This window comes from Pithys albifrons, chromosome 2 (genome assembly GCF_047495875.1).
Source record: "Pithys albifrons albifrons isolate INPA30051 chromosome 2, PitAlb_v1, whole genome shotgun sequence".
Lineage (NCBI taxonomy): Eukaryota > Metazoa > Chordata > Aves > Passeriformes > Thamnophilidae > Pithys > Pithys albifrons.
Genome location: NC_092459.1, coordinates 67,272,447 through 67,294,266, shown reverse-complemented (window position 1 = coordinate 67,294,266; position 21,820 = coordinate 67,272,447). Strand labels below are relative to the sequence as shown.

The window sequence follows — 21,820 nt, the reverse complement described above, 5'->3', positions numbered from 1 at the left end:
AGATGGGTAGAAACTTAAAAGTATTTATGAAATCAAGTCTTATTAAACATTTGTGAAAGAATTTTTGTAAAAATTATAAAAATATCACAAGATATCCAAATAATAATACAGATCCTGATCACCACAACAAAACAGGAGAGGCTGTAAGATTTGTAAACTGTGCAGCTTTGAGGGTACTAAAGAACAGCCTTCCAGCAGCCAGAAGGAAATCACCAAGACTGGGAGCCAGGTACATTGTAAATGAACAAGGGACAATGGCTATAAATTGAAATGGGAGGTTCTGCATGGGTTTTTTCCTCTACTATGAAATTTATGAAGTACTGGAACAGGTTGCTCAGATAAGCTGTCATATCTTTTTCCTTGGAGGTTTTCATGGTTCAGTTGGATAAAGCTGTGAGATACCCAGTCAGAAATGAGTGTTGACCCTGCTCTGAGGGGAAAGCTCAGCTAGTGATGACCCAAAGCCCCTTTCAACCCAAATAATGTGATAATACTAACATTCCTTCGCAAATATGGTCCATATGTCCACTACAAGTAACCAAGGGTGGAAGAGGGATCCTCCTATTTGCCAGGTATTTCCCCAGTTAATATTAAGGATATAGTTAAACAGGCTAATGCACACAGAAAGCAATATACAGTGACTTGCTCATCTGGCCCAAGAAAAATAAGAACTTCACCTAGAGAAAACTAGAAGTTAAAAAAGAGGAAAGCTAAAGAAAATGTGATGAAATAAAGGACTTTATCAGTAACATCTATTGAAGTTATTTTCATAGGAACATTGTGGGTGTGAGGAAGCAATATTTTAGAGAAAAAATTATTAAAAACTCCATAAAACACACTCACAACATATAACAGAGGCCACTAAGCATTCAGAACGGCAGTCTTCTACTGGACATTTCTGCTCTCATCTCACACTCTAAAAAACTCTTCATTTTGGCCAGTTGAAGGGAAATGCATGTAGTTAACTTTAAAGCTATTTAATGTTATTTCTTTAGTTAAAGAAAATACAGAAAAAATAAAAATGTGCTCTTCAGAATGCATCTATATAAAAAACCCCTTTGTTTACCTCTTCTGCAAGTCGGCCATCACGCAGAGTCAGGGGAATTCCTGAGTGCTTTGCCAACAATTCCATCAAATTGTGTGTAGAATGAAGTCTCTAAATATACACAAAGTCAACAGCAATCATGAAAAAAGCCCATTGCAACACCTGTGACAGGAAAAGCTTGAACAGCAATGAAAACTAACAGCAAGAAAATTAGTACGCATTTAAAATTAGTTTTACTTTTTCTCGGTTAAGAAAACAAACATTATTTCCCTCATTTTACCAAGACAGGGAAACAATAGGAAGTGAAAGACTTTCAACACCTCAAAAGCAAATCAGCAGGCAAGTTTGGTAACAGGTCATCAGATAGTCTCCCAGACTCATGCTCCTAATTAAAACAGCCCTTCACTATTACAGAACACAAAGTATTTATCTCAGAGTACATTCTTTTGTAAATGTATTTTAGAATATTCTAAGGAAACAATTCACTTGGCCCATCTACAGCAAAATAAAGTATAAGAAAAATATCAGATCACATGAGCTTCAATCATTTGTCTAATTTTCACTATTCTGAAATAAAAGATGACTGAATAAAACATGACATTTTATTTTATTTTTAGGGAAAATAAACTTGACTGTAAATACAAGGCAACTGTGTTTCTCTCCCATAGGTTCACCCTCTGTACCCAGCCCAGCCCACTATTGGCACAGCTGCCACAGACTCACACTAATAATTTCCACCAACATCATTAACTTGTGCCCATCTCGTCTCCTGCATTCACTTCATCTTTGCCCTATTACTGTCTCAGCCTCTGAAGGGGACTGGCCAGCAGTGGTTTGCCATTACCCCTAAGAGCTAAACCTACACAACTGAGAAGTACTGAACAGTAGCTGAGTTTTATTATATCAAGGCACTATTACGTAGCATATATTTAGGGGGGGGGGGGGAAGCTTTATGGGATTGCATAATCCAGTACAACAGTTTAATTATGTATATTATATAATTAAGTTATGACTATATTAGCAAGATTATGCTAATATGGCTATGCTAAGGAAAAAAGGCCACCAGGAAGCCACAAAGGAGAAGGAAGAAACAAAGTGTAACAGAGACATCAGATGACCACAAATCAATAATTTATTTAGCAAAGCAAGCAAAGAAAGCGACAAACTGATCACTTCTTATTTATCTGTCATTAACATTTTAAATATCTTGTTACGCTGGAGAGAATTTTGGCTATTTTAAAACTGATATCTCTTGAAGAAATCTAAAGATGTTACCTAGACAACCACTGATTTTTTTACCAGTAAAATATATTCATATTTTTAATATAGTATTCAAAATTCATGAAGACAAATGTCTGACGAGAAAATTCACTTTGATTTTTTTCATATACTGATGTCCTTTTATCTTATGCAGTGTAAAAATTTTATTGTTCTCTATCATTTGGCACATCACCATCACTTTCAGAGCAAACCCAGCATTCTGTATTTGCAGGATGTAATGTAGCACCATTAAGGTGAGCAGCCAGAGTCACACGCACGAGTCTAGGAATTCAGCTTGTTAGGTTTATTGCAGAACAGCAGGTGGAGATCATACACTGCTTCAGGGACATCATGGAGACTCATAAATAAGTTTTTAGGAATACAGTAGCATTAAAAAAAAAAAAAAGAAACGTGAAGGTCACCAGATTCCTATCTAAATCACTGAACAGATTCCTATCTAAAGACTGTGATCATGACAGCACACTGAAAGGATCACTCAGCAAACCATTGGGAGGAAGAAAAGACTGACCTGTTAAATTACATCTAAAGTATTCCAGTTCTTAACTATATCTCTTTACATTTCAATGCTCACTCACTTGCAAGGAATCTGTTTTGAGCTTTTCTTTGTGCTCTTCAGATGATCTTAATACTTCTCTGTACATCTCTGCAGCCAATGCATATTCTCCTGAATTAAAACAAGAGTAACAAAGACATATGGAGTTGGTTTTTAAAGATACAAGCAGCCATGACCGACCTTGATGTAACACGAGTTATAACACTTGTAACATACTAAGATGTTTTCAGAGAGTCTGTGTAACAAGTGCTTGTCTTCAAGCAAGCCTTTTCTATTCTTTCCACACCCCTCCCACCACCAAAAAAAAAGGTAAAAGACAGAGTTTTATACAAAGACTAAGCAATTCCCAAATTAAATATCTTTTGTGACTGCAAGATCTGTAGACCTCTTAATCTTAAAATATGTAATCGTGACTGCGTAAGTTCAAAAAACTCACATGTTGCACTAAAAAAAATCATCTACAACTCACTGCAGTGATGCATTGCTAAATTTGCACTGCAAAGACATTCACTCTTCCAGCAAAAACAATAAAAGTTGTGTCATACTTCAGAAATGCAGAAATGTTAAAGTACATGCAGGGAGCATAACTACTGATGTAAGCTGCCAACATCACAACCACTTCTCAGAAAATAGATCATATAAATGAAAAATGAAATACAAAATTGAAATTAATTGCATGTGGAAAAGCAGAGAAAAATAAATCCATTTTCATTTTCTTTTCTCAACCGATGGTAATTTACTTAGCAGTAATAGTCTTAGAGACTCTTAAAACATGTCAAAGTACATTAATGAGAAATGTATAAAGACAGAGTTAAAACAAAAATCCTATGTCAACAGGATTTGTTGCTTCTTACATTGAAAGCACTGCCAGTTGTGAGGGTGTAGTCCTGCAATATAGAATTGCCATTACTAGTAACAGGCCAAATGCTATATGCTGAATTTGCAAGGCCTCAAGCTTGAAGCCTGTCAGGCCTCCTTTGAATTTTGATTGACCTGCCTGGACCTTTTACTTGGCTGAGCAGTGATAGCAACTTCTGTAATTCATTAGGTGTCTAAGGCAAATGTTTAATGTTGCAGATTTTTAACTTTTGTTTATCTTTGTGTAGTACAAACACAGCTTTACACAGATAGCAATACAAGCAGTTATTCCACATTGAATGAGGTATTTACAACTAACACGATGTAGTGTAGGGAAATACAGGCCTAGTAACAACAGCAGAGGCCTTGAGAAGTAAAGATATAGGATGAAGTGTAGAGTACAGCCATGGGATGCTGCTAAGAGATGGTGCACAGGGCGGACAGTGAATAAGAAAGCCATGGCTATAAACAACTCACCCACAGTCAAAGAAATGCGGACTTAGAGCTGGACAAAACTGGTTTTAAGGGCAACAAAGAGAACAAAGAAAGAGTATGTAACATTCATAAAAGGCAACATGTACATAAATTTGGTGTTTAATGGAGCTGCAGACCAATAAAGAAAGAGAAAGATGCAAACGTGTGTTAGCAAACATAAAAATGACCCTAACTAGATCCTTGTGTGAGAAAGAAACCATCAACACAAACATCTTACTCCTTTTGATGACGGTAGTGACAACCAGGGATAGCACTGCCACCATCTCTATGAAACCACTGACTTCAGGACCCAGAAGGGTCTTAGCAGAAAGGTGAGCACAAAAGCAGGACCACCAGTAGAAACAAGTGTATGATTGTTATTCTTTTTTTGCCTCTAAGAATTAGATCTGGACTAATAACAATTAGACCTGTAAGATTTCAATTATACTAGGAATAAATTTATGACTTCACTTTCATATAAGGTGTGCTTTCTTCTCTCTGATAAAGACAATTGAGCATAAGGGTAATACTGGGGAGAGAGTTACAGACCAGAACTCTGCCCCAGTCCTGCTTTTGTTCATCACCAGATGAAATTTTCATCAATCTGCTTTTCAAAACAAGCCAAGCTTCATTTTTGCTACTAGTGTATTTTAGAAGTATTTATTCTGTACATAAACCTTTCTAAGCGCTTAATTCTATCTGAAACACTTATCTTCATCCTGTAATCATAAGAAAGTATTTCAAAGCTACTAATTACTACCTACAGATTAGAGAATCTGAATGTAGTCTTTCTGTAAGGCAAGTAACAGAAAAGGCAGTTTGCTTGTTCTCCTCTTTGAAAGAAGGCTTTAACATGAGCTGGAAAATTCAGCTTGTCAACTTTAGAAGAACTTGGAAAAGAGACATTTTTTCACATTCATAACTAAGTAATTTTGATTTATTTTTATTTTGTTTAGTGGGACATTCAAGATTAATATAGTTATTTTTGCTTGCCTTTTTTTTCCCTCATAATTCAGACAAAATCTACATTGGCGGAGCTGTACAGGAGGCAGCAGGGAAGAGATTACACAGTCAGCATAACAGTTTGCATGGCAGGGGGCACAAAGGAAGCCCAGAAAGCAATAGTGATAAAACAAAAGCAGGTTAAGTACAATTACACAAGTATGGCTTCTTTTATCCTCCCAGTACACACAGAGATGTAGCATATTCTTTACTCCTTTAATAAAAGAAGTAAAGAATATGCTACAGCCATCCAGTCTTACCTTTAATGATATGGATACCAGCTAAGCCATTAAGAGCACACACCAACTGTCGGTGAGCTTCTTCACTCTCTGTTCGACATTTCTTTTGCAGAGATGCTAACAGTTCCTCCATGGTCATGGTGCTGAAAAGGAGAACAAATGGCTCAAATTTGAAACAAAATCACAACATTAGAGAAGAAAACCTGTCATGCTGCGCCACATAAAAATTGGCCACATGCATGTAACATATTGGGCAAATGTTGTTTCAATACTTATTTACTCGTTAAAAAACCCCTAGCTGTTGGCTTTTCTTTCTGCTAGAGCTTTACCCTAACTCGAGTGTGTTGAGAGGCTGGCATCTCCTAAGAACAGAAAGAAGAACCCAAGAAGAAAATTAGAACTAGGAAAAATAATCCTTCACAGGACAAAATACTTTGCTCTTTTTGTTACAGGGCTGAACTAGGAACAAGTGAAAATAGACCTCATTTTGTCAGAAACTGTTCAGATGAAAACAGACACGAGAGACTACAGTTCTACCCTCTGCTACCAATCAAAACACGAGACGTCAATGAAAACAGAGAAAATCAGCAAAAATAATTCTAAACTCCCTATTCTACTTTTGTCATATTTATAAATTATGAAATGAATTTAGTCAGAAGAAAATTAAAATACAGGAATTGGAGAGGTAAGAGAAAGAAGTAGGAACAGAAATGAAAAATAAGCAAGAAGGAAGCATGAAGGTTAGCTTGGAGTAAGGCCAATGGATAATGAATCTAAGCACAAAGAGGACTGATATGAAGAGACAGGTGAGTAAACAGTAGCAACAGCCTACAAGAGATGACCTGACACTGCTTCTATGATCAGTTGCTGCTGTTAAACCAGACACTAATCTCCTTCCCTGAAACTGCTCCTCAGCCTATTTCCCTTTTAGAGAAGCATTTACTATTTGGAGTTCAGCACTGTGGGACAGAGTAGGAGGTGATGTAATGCCAGTGCAGACTGGGCCCAAATTATGCTGGAAGGATGTCCTTATCTAGGCCTTTATTTTACCCTCTATGCAACATTGTTCCAGTTGCAGAAACTGATTTTTGGGCTTCTACTACACTACTCATAATTAGCTGTATTCTGCAGAGGTAATGGCAAATATACATAGCACCTGCATCTGCTGGCACTTTCACCATTGCTACTTACCTTCTATTTTCAAAATCATCAAGTTTCAAGAAAAATTATAAAAGCAAAAGGATGTACATATAAAATATGCAATTTGGCACACAGCATGAGACTACCAATTAAGACAAAAAGAAGGGGTTTTCTAACTCAGTTAACTAGAAACCTATCAGTGAATTTCTTCACTGTTCTCCAATGTATAACCAAAACTAGGAGCCAAATCTTTTCTCTGTTCTGGGAATGTCTACTGCTGCACTCAAGTTTGATTCACAAAAAAGATATGTAAAGAGTGTTGGGAAATGACTTTTCTTTGTACATGTGTTTTAAGAAAGATTTAATTTTCATTGCTGGTTTTTCCACCACAGTTACTGTGCAGCTGTCACTGTGCAACCAGTCTACCAAAATCAAGACAGTACTGAGGTGTTCCCAGCATACTCTGCTCAGTTTACACACTTCCTTTATACTACTCTGGCTCATTTAAACGCAAATAATCTTGTATGGGTGGGAATACCGATTTCTCCTATGTTTGAGCCCTTCTTCCACACTAGCAGACTGTGAGACAGAAAGTGTTACAGCACAGCATCTACCTATTGGCCTCTGCTGAAGGAGGTGCAAAGCCCATTTCGCTGCTTAGGCATGGTAGGTGCCCTGTATGAGAAGAGGGAAGGAGTGGGACACAAAACTTCAAAAAGCATAGAAAGAGATTGAATAGAATGGATGAACAAGACTAGGACACAGGATGAACAAGACTAGGACACAGTAGGAATAACAATGGCAGTCCAAAAAGTTTAAGTTCTCTACTTGCAGCTGAAAAAAGAAAGACACAGTGCTCTGAGAGTCTGGAATGGGAACAGCCTCGCTGTAACTGATTGAAAGTGTAAGCAGCTACATTTAGCAATAGGGCTAGCAACAAGCTTTTGGCGTAACAAATGAGACCAAACTGATACTTGGAGGGCACTTGCGAGAAAGATAAACTTGAAAACATGCAAAAATAAAGGCAAAAAGCATTTGCACAGCTTTCAAGTTTGGATCCACGTTTACAAATTCTGCAACCTCACATTAACATTTTCTTTGAACTAAATCATTATTCCATTCTGTTGATTCATTTTGTTAATTCTCCTCATTTATGAACACGGGTTTTGTAAGAGACAAAAGAAAATCAGTGGGCTTATTTAAAACTCAGAAAGAATCTGGTTTGTTTCACACTCACTCTGTAACTGCAACACACAAGTATCCATCAACATTGTAAGGTTAAAATGCTACTGGAAAACTAAATTGCCTCTCAGTACCATTTTAACACAAGAACTACACTAACAACCCAACTTCAACCTATTCAGCTTCTGCTGTCAGATTAGCTTGGTCTACCATAGTTGCACATTTAACTAAAGAAGCTTAAAATTGTCCTTGTTTGTGAACTGTACAAGATCTTGCACTGTTTGGGACAATCAGAGTTTTGCTTTGGATAAAGCAGGCCTTTTAAGAAATGACAGAAATTCACCTTTTCTGTAATGGTAAGAACTCTCCACGAACAGCTTGTGGATGACAGCAGGCCTGCCTCAGCCGTAGCAAAGGGTACAGTATGGAAGTCACAGTCCTTCTATCTAGGCTGCTAAGCTTAAGAGTCCAGTCTGAAATCTTCCTGAGTTTTGCCAATGCATCCTGGCAGCACACCTCGTGCTGGCGATGATAGAAGTGTCTCTCCACAGGAGAGAAGTGAAGCCAGTGTATATCTTCTGTCTGAGGGGGGATTTGAATCTGCAATCAAAAAAGAAAATAAATAATTTGCAAATAAAACTATAGATAAATGATGTTTAGGAACTTTAAAACTCAAAACTCTTATTTACTTGGTCAATCACGTCCTTCTTTGCTGATCTCCACATTATCTTCGCAATTAGACTGTAGAGAGGCTGGGGATTTTTCCTACAATAAGGTCGATACAAAAGCTGGTCCCACCAATATTTGACCCAGTAGGGATCAACTCCAAGAAAAAGGACTAATCCATACAAATCTGCCAAGAAAAGAAAGCGTTTTAGTACAATGTTTGTGTTTCAATACTTCACAATTGCCTCCAAAAAAATTAACTTTCATACAAAGGCTACCAGGCATAAAGCAACTACATTCTGACCATTATCTTTAGCACTTGTTTTCCAGTCATTACCTCATCAAAATATTTAATTTTAGGCAAGGGACTGGGTGGGGGAAGGTGGGGGTTCTCTCCTTTAGCTAGCTGCTGATTTCCACACAACTTGCAAGAATATAGCTGTTTCTGAGACACTTTCCTAATTTCACGTTTAGCAGAAAAGAGCAATGAATTTAAACCTATTCAGAGTAGAACTGAGAGGCAGAAATTACATGACTGCATATGGTTAACTGGGTTTGCCAGGTTTTTCTATAACAATATTGCTTGGTATCATTACTTCACAGCCTGCTGTGCACCAGCTGTCTACTGCCTACCACCCTTGAAGGGGCTGCAATTCAGAAGACTTTCACTTCTCTACTAAGGCACAAAAAATTAACAAAAGACACCTTACTTGTTTTCTTGTTAATTGAGACTATACAATGTAATTGCTAATTCTGCCTAATTCAGAAATCCATTACCTTTTGGAATAAAATTTAAAGACATGCTGACTTTAAATTTGCAACCAAATCTTACTGGAAAAATACAGCAGTATACATTTAAATGCTGCATGTGGACAATGCAGAAACAGATATGTGACAGTATCTTGTAGTTCTTAAAGATCCAGTGGCTACATTCTTTATTATGTTAGCTTTATGGTAATTTTGGTATTCAGCTGAAAGCAGTAAGACATTCACCAAATACATGACAGACCAGGGGAATAAAAATCCTGGGAATCATTTCTATGCAAGAAGCAACTGTTTACCCAGAGGTCCTATCCCATGGTATTACAGCAGCAGTGGCACAGATTGAAATGAATCAGCAGCTTTCAACCCCTGTGTGATGGGGGCTGCCTTAGTATAGCCTGAGAGTCTGTCCACATGTGTTATGGACAACAGGACATTTCAAATACGTATTTAAATCAACACTATCACACATAAGGCCTTGAAGAGATTAATCATGACAGTAAAATCCATCAGTTCCTTCTACAAGGTTTGATTTATTGAGTATGTATTCTCACAACTATTGTGTATTTATAAATTTATAAATTTAATTCACAATTTCATAATGAATTAAATCTGCAATATTGACTTTTATAATTAGGTATCCAGACAACAGTCCACAAATGCTTACACTGATTTATCCACTTTCAAACTCCTTGCCTCAACATGTACAATATATTCCTAAATCCATTAGAGAACAGAGGGAGACAGAATAGTCAGCTCCTTTTCTCTATCAGTCTGAAGCCTGTCTACAGAAACTGAGTATCTCAGGAAAACAAGATAAATGACACCTGCTAACATACAGCAACCTACTCCACAGATCTCAATTAAGTCCTTACATAATGACTTAAGACAGTTTCATAAGCTTTAGCGTATTTTTAGAATTTCTTCTACAATTTATTCATGGCAGTTGATGCCCACAGTAGTTCATACAGGGCTATGAAAAAGGCAAATACAGTTTTTCCTGCTGCATTTGACAGCTTAAAGGATTCTGTAACCAGAGCAGACTATCTACAGCCACAATAGAGAAGGGTTAACATTTAGTCACACTGCTAAGTGAAAACGGAAGAATAGACTTGAGTCAGCTGCTAGACGTACAGCTTCTCTGCTCCCCGAAGTATCTGTCTCACAAAGAGAGACAAAAAGATCTCAGCTCTGCAATTTTAATATTGATACATGTATTGGATGGCTTTATTACATGCTTAAAGTCTATGGCTTACCAAGTCAGAGTACCTAATCAAATCAGAGCAAAACTACCAGATGTTTTAACTGCTTCAAAGCACTACCCAATTATCAGCATAAGGAAATCTCACAGATGACCCTGCTACATAAAATCTCACCTTCTAATCCTCGCTGTACAGGAGTGCCACTGACACACCAGCGATTGATTCCACTTAAACGAAGCGCCATTTCAGCAGCCTAATAAACAGAGATAGAGCCAATGGTAAAAAAGAAAAAACAAAGAGCAGAACACAGTCTGATGACACACGGACCTTATTTTTGAGAAGTCTGAACATCTTTTCAGTGTGTAACATTGGCAGATTAGAAGTAGCATCAGTACAATATATTATGAAAATATATCTAAAATTTTTGAGCTTTTTTGATGGTAATTGAAGGCTGATAAAAGCCATGTCTTCTTCCAAGTAAACAAGTGCAGTTAAGAGTTCACAGAAGACAAAGAGATGCCAAAAGAAACTACGTAAAAAAAAAAAAAGAAACCCCATAAGGCATTATGAAAGTAGCATTTTTGTCTTCCAGTCTTGGGCAAAAAGACTGGACAAACACTAATTAAAATAATCTCCCCCTGCAGACTGCATCCCTTTAGTTTGCAGACAGACTGCTGACAATTTTAGCTTCTAGACCCGAAGGACATATCTATGCCTCAGAACCATATCACTGAACAGGCTAGTGTCTTGTTTGAAACTATCAAACACCATACACAACATGATGACCCAGTTCTTTAAACTGTCAGTACAGATTATGTGTAGTATTTTTTGAGCTGGATATACTTCACAGTCTGCCAAAATTCCAACAGGAGAACCATTTAATAGTAAGTATCTTCTACAGAAAATTCACTTCTAAAGCATAAGCTACAAGGACAAATTACTTGAGTGCACTGAACATTAAGAGAGGGAAAGGGAAGTCTACTCTATTATTTACAATAAACTTGTCAAAACCTTTTCAAGTTAAATAAACGCATGAGCTAGAATGTCATACCTTTGCAGTAGTGCATTCAATCATCTGTGCTTCATCAAGGCAGATCCTCCACCACTCCACTGCTACTAAGGGGCTTGGGATGGCCATGTATCGCTTCTGGTTCCTGAAACGGCGCCCATCTTCGCTGTTGCTGTGGGGGATGTCGACGTAGTTCAGTTCTGTGCGCAGGACATCATAGGTGGTGATAACCACCTCCTGCTCTGCCAACATGTGAGGCTGCAAAAAGCCATGCTTCTTCACACCTTGATACACCTACAGAGATTTATATTCAACAGCAAAGAAGGGTAACACTTTAATAGAAAATGGCAAAATATCAGTACAGCTTAATACATGCAAGCTTTAGCTGTGTTCCTCATTAATACAAAACCATTCATAAATCTGTATTCATACAGCAGCACAGTGGGAATTACATCTAAGTAGTATAATAATAAATACAATACAGTCACAGACAGGAATTTTTAATGTATAATTATTTATAACTTTGCAAAACATTTTTTTCTGCTTTGAAGAAGAGAGGACTCCATTATTTTCTACAACAATTATTTGTTGTAACAGTTGTTTGAAGATTAAGTATTCTATAACGTTATACGCACAACAATATGTAAGTTACATGTCCAGTCTTCTTCTCTCCTTTACTGTAGATGTATTACCTTTCATCCCATGGCCACAAAAATTTAATGGATGATTAGGCCAAGACAGAAATATGCATCAAAATATATAAAAACCAGAAATGATAACCTGAGTTTTACCTACAAAAGGATTTCTGTGGAGATTTATATGATGAAAAAAATATCCTATTAAAAAACAATCTCTGTGCAGCAACTATTTTTATAAACCTTTCATAATGACATTTGTTCTATTATCAAAAGTACTTTTCTTGTCTCTTTCATAATTTTAAGCCAAAACCTTTTGGAAACATACAGAAGTTAAAATAACTGCTCTTTACCCCTTGATAATCAGCACATGATTTTACTGTCATCCATATTTTTTTTTCCAGTAATAATCTCCCTACACATTGGTGCATAGAGCAACAGTGTTTCTGTCAACTGAAAGAAACACCTTCAGAAAATTACCTGTCCAGCCCCAGACTGGGATAACAGAGCATGTGCAACCAGGTCATGCATGTGAAACAAGAGACAGAAGGGTGTAGGGGAGGGGGGAGAAAAAAACCAAATAAACCAAAAGGAGGATGCTCACTGAAGCAACCAAGAAGAAATAAATAGCTCGCGAAGTCTAAAGATTTCTTCAAGTATTTATTAACAGATTTTTGGGAGGTTTGTAACTTGGCTGAGGTTTGGTTGCTACCACAGCAGCGCGAAAAAACAACCTGCCACAAAGCAAGACCTACTGATGAATTTTAATTTCTTGTTTCTTACATAAAACCATTAGAATTTCCCATGGGTTGTAAGCAGTTGGAAGAGTAAAAAAAAAAAACACTTCACATGCAATGCAAAAGCTATTAACATGTGAAACTGGTTCTTTTAAATATCGCCCCTACTCATTTTACCTTCACAGAAAATAAAACCCCAAATTTTCATTTTGAAGCAACACTGAAAGCAAGTCTTGCTTACAGCTGGCAGTTAAAAGAAAATTAAAACAATCTCTTAGAATGGAAGATATCACATAGTTTAAAGTACTGACATTCGGTATTTAAACTATTTTATTGTTACCATGTAAATCTATTTCTAAGAATTTTCATCCACGCTAGTGTAAAACTTGGTTGGGGCCCTAGGAAAACCACATTGCCCTAAATCTAATTAGACTGCTCACACACATGGCACTGGAGGCTGAGAACTCATTTATACATTGGGCATCTATGCATAACAGCTGAAGGTACAAGATACATCCTGGAATACAAAGTTATATCAATCTACTACTACTGTATTTTATCCAAAATACAGGGCATCTGTGACTTTCAAAGCACTTGATCATTACAAAGGTTCTTGACTACTGAAAAGCGTGAAGGACAAAATTTGACTGCATTGGTAACAAAAGACAATGGTCACCCTTGAATACTGTGATAACTATGTTTTAAAAAATCCTGTATAGCCACATTTCCTAATTAGGTTTATTTTAGTGACAGGGCTATTAGAAATCAAGTGAAAGAACAATACATGATCTCCAAATAAGCAACATCCTAATAAATATGGCAGATGTTATAAAGACAACGCCCAAGTTGCAATGGTGTTGTTTTCAGTAAACACCAAGGCCCAAGACTACTTTTATAAAGCTTGAGAACCAGAAATGCAAAACTACACTCTTTACCTACTGAAACACTTTTAACCTAAAATCAAATGAGAAGCAACAGTCAGAGAGTTGCTTAGACACAAGTATACAGTGAGACAACACTCAAAACACCTATAGTCAGCCCTTTTTAAGCTGTTTGGTAGTCTTTCAAACAGCCTTCCCTCTCAGGAATCACCTGTTGTTGCAACTCTCAAACTTTGCTTCCATTTGCTATAGATATCAGGTCCACTGTATTATCTCCCAGTGGCCCACTAAAAAAGAAAAAAAACTAAGAACTACTTGCAGTCTTTCTGGAACAATGATGCCTCTCGTGATGCCAAAGCACAGGTCTACAGCAACAAATGTAGAATTCTGACACAGAGGAGAAAGTGAGCTCTGAACTTCAAGTAATGCAGAATGTCAAACAAGAAACCGAGCCTTGATAAAATAACTCTCCAGAATAAAAAGCTATATAACCTTACCAGAACTCGAAGAGATGATGATCTTACATGCCTGTTGATCTCATCTACCCACTGATGGCAAATAGAACTCGGAGAAATGATCAGAGTCGCTCTTGTGGGAACTGGTTTCATTGCCACAAGGCAATGGGGACAGTAGAAGGGTCTGCTCTTCAAGTTTTCCTCTTTGTAGTTTACGCATTCTGCATGCTGCCATAAGTAGCATTTCAGGCACTGCACACGAGCTTTGTAGTCAGCCAACCCGAGCTCACCACAGATGCATTCAAAACGATATTCAGAGGTATTAAATGGAAATACAGAACTGGTATGCTGTACACTACTGTCAGCATGTTCTTGGGAATGTGAGGACTGGACCTTTGGGATTTCCTGCTGGACTTCATCTGCAGCTTTAGAAACATCAAAATCAGGATGACTCCTCATATCACTGCCATGCAAATCAGGAGACTTTGGGACAGCAGTTTCCTGCTTAACATCATTCTCTTTTACAGAGTCCTCGTGATTTGCTTCAGATTTCTTGTTATTTTTGCTAGTTGTACAATAATCATGTTCTTCCATGGCAATATCGACCCGTGAAGCAGTTTTAAAGACATTTTCAGATGTGACACCACTCTTTTTTGATTCTTTGGTTTGAGTTTTAGCATCAATCAACTGTTTCTTCTCAAAGTTTTCTGACGTCTTTGCTACCTACAAAGTGAAATTAACCAAGAATGTCAGACTTTATATACAGATTTGTCCAGTGCAGTTTAATGTCTACCAGTGCTATTTAATGTTTCCATTAATGATATAGACAAAGGGATCGAGTGCACCCTCAGCAAATTTGCAGATGACACTGAGCCAGGTGGTGCAGTTGACATACACGAAGAATGGGATGCCATTCAGTGGGACCTAGACAAGCTTGGGAAGTGGGTCCATGGGAACCTCTTGAGGCTTAACAAAACCAAGTCAAGTTGCTGCACACAGGTCAGAGTAATCCCCACTATCAATCCAGGCAGGGGAATGAACAGATCAAGAGCAGCCCTGGGGAGGACTTGGGGTTGCTGGTGGATGAGAGACTGGACATGACCCAGCAATGTGCACTTGCAGCCCAGAAAGTCACTTGTATCCTGGGCTGCATCACAAGCAGCATGCCCAGCAGGTCAAGGGAGGTGACTCTGCCCTTCTGCTCCGCTCAGGTAAGACCTGACCTGGAGTATTGCATCCAGGTCTGGGATCCACAACATAAGGACATAGACCTGTTGGAGCAAGTGCAGAGAAGGGCCACCAAGATGATTAGAGGGATGGAGCACCTCTCCTATGAGGAAAGGCTAAGAAAATTGGAATTGTTCAGTCTGGAGAAAAGAAGTCTATAGGGTGACCAAATTTCAGCCTTCCAGTACCTGAAGGGACTATTTACAACAGAGTCTAGTCAGAACAAGGGGCAACAGTTTTTAAACTAAAAGACAGTAAGTTCAGTTTAGATATTAGAAAGAAATAATTTACTGTGAGAGTGGTGATACTGGAACAGGTTCCCCAGAGAAGCTATGGATGCTCAGTCCCTGGAAGTGTTCTAGGTCAGGTTAGATGGGGCTTTGACCAACCTGGTCTAGTGGAAGGTGTCCCCATAGCAGGAGGGGTAAGACAAGGACACAGATAGTAAGGTTTTGTATCAATTCCCAGTTTGAGGTTAATGTTTACTAATGTTTAAAAAACAACTTCACAGTAAGAACAATACAACTTCCAGTGCCACTATTTTACAAGATTTATGGCAGATGCAGTTAATACTTTAGCCCTAAGTTTGATCTATGTATGATTTCTTCCTCTTTATTCATGAATTTCAAAGCAAATAATGCAGTTTCCTTAATTTTTATCAATAAGCATCAATGAACATGTAATCAGTAGAAAGATCTGCCTTTGAAACATTCTTTGAAGTAACTATGGCATTATGTTTTACCTGCTCTTTGGTTCTTTCTCGCTTCTTCTGTTCCTTGTAATTCTTTCCCAGCTTGAAAGACCCAGCCAGACCATGTCCTTTGACTTGCTCTACTATCTGTTCTGCAATTAGTTTTTCTAGAGTTCTTTTGAGAAGCCTTCTATTTCTTTGTGTGTCATACCTATATATAGCACTGATGTACTTAAATATTGCAATAATGGATGCTCCTTTCTTCACATTCATCTCCTTCACAGCTGCTAATATCATCACTCGTAAGCCTGTATGTAGAATCAAAGCAAAACAAGTTACAGCTCAGATAAAATAAAAGTTACTTCAGAGAACACATACTAAGGCAACTCTAATGTTCATCTAAAAAATGCAAACCAAAGAGAGACAGCAGTTTTAACAATTTTTGACTTGAGGTGGCTCTACAAATTGCTATTTTGCAGTGATTCTAAGACAATATTTCACAGCAATAGAAATAAGTCACTCAATCTTCTTACAGAGGCATAAAAATGACAGTGTTTCAGTTAAATGCATAAATTCTTTTACAAAGACCTTTAGTTACATGGGGCTGGCTCTGTAGCTCAGAGTTCTGAGTTGATAAGTTTACTTCTAACTGTAGATCATTTGTTTGTAGCACACAATCTGACATGACAGTGCTCAGCAAAAGAATAATTTCACTCTGAAGAAGTGAAGAGTGGCCTTGAACTCATAGTCAGTAGTCAATATAAAACTTAATGCCAAAAGCAAAATGTATTTTAAAAGTCATCAGAAATACTTACTGGGATACTGTATTTTTTCCTTCAATTTAGGTTCCATTTCCTTTGGTTTTTTCTTTTTATTTCCTTCTAAAGGTTGAGGTGGAACAAAGAAGTTCACGAGCTTACCCTAAACACAGACAACATTAAAAAGTCATGAGCTCATCTCTCTTCACAGTCACTATGACCTTCATTAATCATTTCACCTTTGAAAATAAGCATGAGGTGCTAGAGATGTATGTTCTGATCTCACTAGTTTGCCCAGATAGCTCATTCTTAATGCAGGGTGACACCTCGTTCAATTCACTTTCTTGGCAAAAAGTATTCAGCACCCTACACTGAGAACAGAAAGAGCAGCCCTGAAACTCTTGGGTCCTCCACTGCTTCAGAATTAATTTGCAGGAATCTATAGCTATTAAGTGATCCATGTTACTGATGCAGAAGGAAAATATATATTTAATATATAGCAAGAAACACAAGAGGAGGTAAGCAATATAGGGGAAAAGCCTTGGTTAGTTTTATAAATAGTTTCTCTTTTAAGGGATTGCCCTCCAAAACTTTATTCAATTGCCAGTGATTCAGGAATAGTGAGTCAATTCAAGGAAATGTATACCCAAGAATTGGTATATAAAAAAGAATCTCAAAGCTGGAAAAAAACCGCAGTGCTGATATTTCTATTATTAAGTGTTTTGTAGCTGTATCCATTGATATTTCACTCTGCCCTGTCCAATTGGTTGCTCTGCAGGATTCTTAAACAGTAACTTCAATGAAACTCCAGATACTCCTTGAACCCTACACAGAGTTGAAATAATTTGAGTAACTCTGACATTGGCTTACACAACATGGGACTCATCCAAAATGTCTCTGCTGGAATAAGGCACTTTTGGTTTTGTTTCTGTTTGGGTTTTTTTTCAGGACATCATATAAAGACATTTTATATTTGAAGATAAGAAAAATACAAATCACAGGAGGCCTTCTGGAAGTAGAATACTACCTTTTAACCACAAGCAATGTCACATAATTCTGCTTATAAAAGTCCAAAAATACTAGCTAGGTATCTATCCCAACTATTCATATAATGAAACAGTTCCACTAATTCCAGCTGTCCAAAAGCTATGGTCTCTGGCTATTGCTGTCTGTCGTCCAGGTGCTTTAGTGCTTATACTTCCCTTTTCATACTCCTCAGTGCTGACTCTCTTATACATTTAAGAATCATCTTAACCTCTCAAATAATTGAGTCCTTCTAACTGATAAAATTCCAAGCAGGCAGGAGATCATTATGAACTGATGTACAATGAAATCTTTATACATTGACTATAAATAGTTCCTATTTTAGCACAGAACATATGTCTAATTGATGTTTGATACTCATCAATAGAAAGAAGTGAAGGAGAAAATGACATCCAACAGAGCAAACTAACATATTTATACACTCCTGAAGCCTGTGCAAACTCTGTAAGCATTGCAGTTGCCTCAGGCCCTTGAACAACGGCAAACTATCAAGTGCTTCTCATCAAACTATTAAACTAATTATGGCACAAGGTATCATGTCCTACAAAGGAAAAACTGTCATTGCAATACAACTTTAAATATGGTCTTCTACAAACTAGAGAGCAATAAACTCAAGAGAAGTCCATTAGAATTAATTGTGAAAAGCATTTTCTTCATAATACCTCTCATCCTGGTTTCCTTACCTCAGGTAATGTCAGATCATCTTGTTTAATGTGTGGTCCAGTGTGATTCAGAATAAGAGCCAACACTTCTACTGTTTTTCCAAGACCCATCTCATCTGCCAAGATACCTCCAGGCCACTGGGGTCCAGCAGTTGGGTATTCACGGATAATACTAAAATTCAAGTGTGTTCCCAAATGAAAGTCAGTAACTACAGAATGGTGTGACCGAAGCACTTGTTCAGGGACATGCAGCACAGCTTCACCAAGGCAAAGTTTGTAAGGTGAGGCATTAGCTTTTGTTAGTTTAGCTGAGATTAAGAAAGGTTAGAAAGCTTTTTGGATGTATAAACCTGATCAAGACAAATATGTATACCAGAGTTTTTAGAATTTTTCCACCTCCTAATAGGCCTTGCCCTGCTAACCTTAGCATTATCCTAACATTAGTCTCAAAAAATTTGAAATACTTTTATATTCATGTGCCAGAGATCTGAAAGTTATATAGGGAAAAATAAAATGCAAACTAGCAATCAGAAGGTTCTATTATAACCAAATTAATGAGAAAAGATAAACACATTCAGCAATGCAATACCCAGCATTAATAGAAAGCATTATACTGGCTCCTTCCTTTAGACTTTAAAAACTCTGGATGAGAAGGTTAAAGCTCAAATGCTCTAACTTAAAAAAAATGTTAATATTAAACTACAAATTTATTGAAATTTAAAAAAAGCTTTAAGAACTACATTTTCAACTTGAGATTTACATATTTCCCTGTGTATTATATATTACAGTTTGTCTTTTCTTTCAAAATAAAGATATCACTGTTCTAATTCTTTAGTTGCTAACTGAAACACAAGATATGGATTATATTACACTCTTCAAGACAAAGCTACCAATAAGGTTTTCACAAAGCACAACCCTGAGGCGTTCTCAGAAAGAGTAACTAGAAAAACATACCAGCCAGTAAAGGGATTATAGTAGATTTTTACTCCATCCAAAGTGATCACTTCCCGCCACAAAAAGTGCAGTGCATTTTCTATGGAGAAAGTGTTCATGTTACTATTGTGAGGTTTCTCTATAAACAACACACTGCTCAGAATTGTTTAGCCTTACTGTGACATTTAGAGACAAAAAACTGAAGTTACCTCCACACAGCTTCATGACCAACAAGGTACCTCAACTACTGTTCAGCAAGACCTAGCTTATCATTTAGTGTACCACCCAAACAACAGCTTTTATGGAAATAGTAAAGAAATAACTAACCAAACTTCTACTCAAACAGCATGAAAACATTACAGTGACAATACAATGAAACTTCCCTCAATTATGCCAGTTTTCCAAATCCATATACTTGCCACTGCTTGCAGTGCTTGTGTGGTTCTCTCGGTGAAGCATCCAGTTCACAGCCTCACTTTGGTATGGCCTCAGAATGGGAATTAATGCAGGATGCTGCACATCCTTTCTCAGTAACTGGATATCCTGCTGATGGGTGTGCCTTACAAAGTCATAAAGCTCTTCAATATTTTGTCGCTCTAGTTCTGTGTCAGTTTCTTCCTCATCTTCCTCAAGCTCATCTGCATACACCAAATAATTCAAGACACATTATCAATCAATTTGGGACAACATTTCAGTAAATTTTGCTGCAACATATCTAGTTAACATATGAAAGCAAGCAAAGCAAAATGTCATTTAAACAAGCACCTGACTCAGCAGCAGTAGTGAACAATGAGCTGCTTTCAGAGATTAATAACTGAAATAAAGTAAACCAATACAAAATAACAGTATAAAATAATAATAGCAATAGCAATGTAAAGGAAAAAGAGATTAACAAAACTCAAGGAACGCAAGTGATGCACAGTATTATTGCTCACTACTCACTGACCAGTGCCCAGCCCATCCTCACGTGGTGACCTGATGGCCCCCAGCCAGTTTATAAACTGAGCATGTTGTTCTATGGTATGGAATATCCCTTTGGCCAGTTCACGTCAGCTGTCCTTGAAACTGTGTTACAAACATTATTCTCACTCTGAACGCAAACACAGGGCACTGTACCAGCTACTAGGAACAAAACTAACCCTAACTCTATCCCAGCTGAAACCAGGACACCTGAAAGGTAAGATTAACACGCCATGGCAATCACAGATGTGTATCAGTAAAGCTCTTTCTTTAGAATTCTGGTATAGAATGAACAGACCTTATTTATTTATTTAATAAAGACCTTCCACTGACCATTTCCAACTGGTAAAGAACCACAAATAACTCACATTTCAGATTTAAATATTAATATGGGTCAATGACCTTACAGAAAGCAGAAAACCATAATGGGTTTTTACGCAATTGTCTTTCATTTTTCATGAAAGAAATTTTATCGTTGTAAAATAACACATTTAAAAAAAACAATACAGGAGATTCTCTTCAGAGAGCATTCATGTTAATCTTAAGCTATCCATCTGGATAAGAAAATTGTAGCAGTAGGACAAGACAATTTTTACTATTTGCATCATTGCAAAAATTCAGACAAGGCATACTTTCAAAACTAAAAACCCACCTTAAGAGAAGTATGCATCCTTCAGGACAGAAGGCCTACACTTCTTTTCCACCCTCTAGGAAAGAAGGCCTTGTGCTTATGTATTTTTCACATAATTTGGATATATGGGCATACACAGAACTTAAGCAATGCAGAACCAAAAGTCATGAAAAATTCAAGGGTCAGCATTCTAGAAAACTGACATAAGGTGAGAGAACAAAAGACTTAAAGGGTAAGTTTTAAGAGTGTTTCAGTTCTCAAAAAAATACAAAAAGATACCAACCCTAGCTAGCTTTGGAGACAAAGTCACCTTGTAGAATTTTTCTAAAAAAAATGGAAGAAAGTCAAGGCCATAATTTTCAGCATAAAGTGACCTTAAAGTGATCTTGAAAACTAATAAAACAGCGAATGGCAGGCACAATTAAATCAAATTATAATTCTGATGCCTTAGGCTAACAAAGAAGAAGGCACCTAGCACAAGCACTACAGAACTTAATCTTAAAATAAGGTTTGGGAGCTGCTATTAGGACTCTTTCATGAAAAGTAAAAGCTTCCCTTTGTTTAAATGGATGGTGAAGAACGTGCCTGTGTATGGCAGCCATCAGTGTTTTCCCCTAATCCTTTCAAATCAAAGGATCCATTCCAGTGCTCCACAAGGGAAAAGAGAATTCTGAAAGTTTCTACATATTTATGAAAACTATATATATAAGACTTGCAATATAAACAAGGCACTCAGAGTACACATGTGGGGTTATTATTGTTCCATTCAAATACATACTAAAGAAACCATTCA

At 37.2% G+C, this 21,820-nt stretch overlaps 1 protein-coding gene across 1 annotated transcript in view; it reads right to left on the bottom strand.

The window, feature by feature from the left end:
• The window catches only part of SHPRH (SNF2 histone linker PHD RING helicase), a 55,054-nt gene that overhangs the window by 28,877 nt on the left and 4,357 nt on the right, over positions 1 to 21,820 (bottom strand). The window contains exons 4-16 of the mRNA XM_071549373.1: positions 19,856 to 20,074; positions 19,458 to 19,536; positions 18,525 to 18,675; positions 16,855 to 16,960; positions 16,091 to 16,347; positions 14,164 to 14,844; positions 11,456 to 11,707; positions 10,579 to 10,657; positions 8,464 to 8,627; positions 8,118 to 8,374; positions 5,474 to 5,595; positions 2,902 to 2,990; positions 1,067 to 1,156 (exon numbers count right to left, since the gene is read on the bottom strand). Coding sequence (XP_071405474.1) covers positions 1,067 to 1,156; positions 2,902 to 2,990; positions 5,474 to 5,595; positions 8,118 to 8,374; positions 8,464 to 8,627; positions 10,579 to 10,657; positions 11,456 to 11,707; positions 14,164 to 14,844; positions 16,091 to 16,347; positions 16,855 to 16,960; positions 18,525 to 18,675; positions 19,458 to 19,536; positions 19,856 to 20,074 — 2,546 coding nt within the window. The remainder of the gene's footprint in view (positions 1 to 1,066; positions 1,157 to 2,901; positions 2,991 to 5,473; positions 5,596 to 8,117; positions 8,375 to 8,463; positions 8,628 to 10,578; positions 10,658 to 11,455; positions 11,708 to 14,163; positions 14,845 to 16,090; positions 16,348 to 16,854; positions 16,961 to 18,524; positions 18,676 to 19,457; positions 19,537 to 19,855; positions 20,075 to 21,820) is intronic.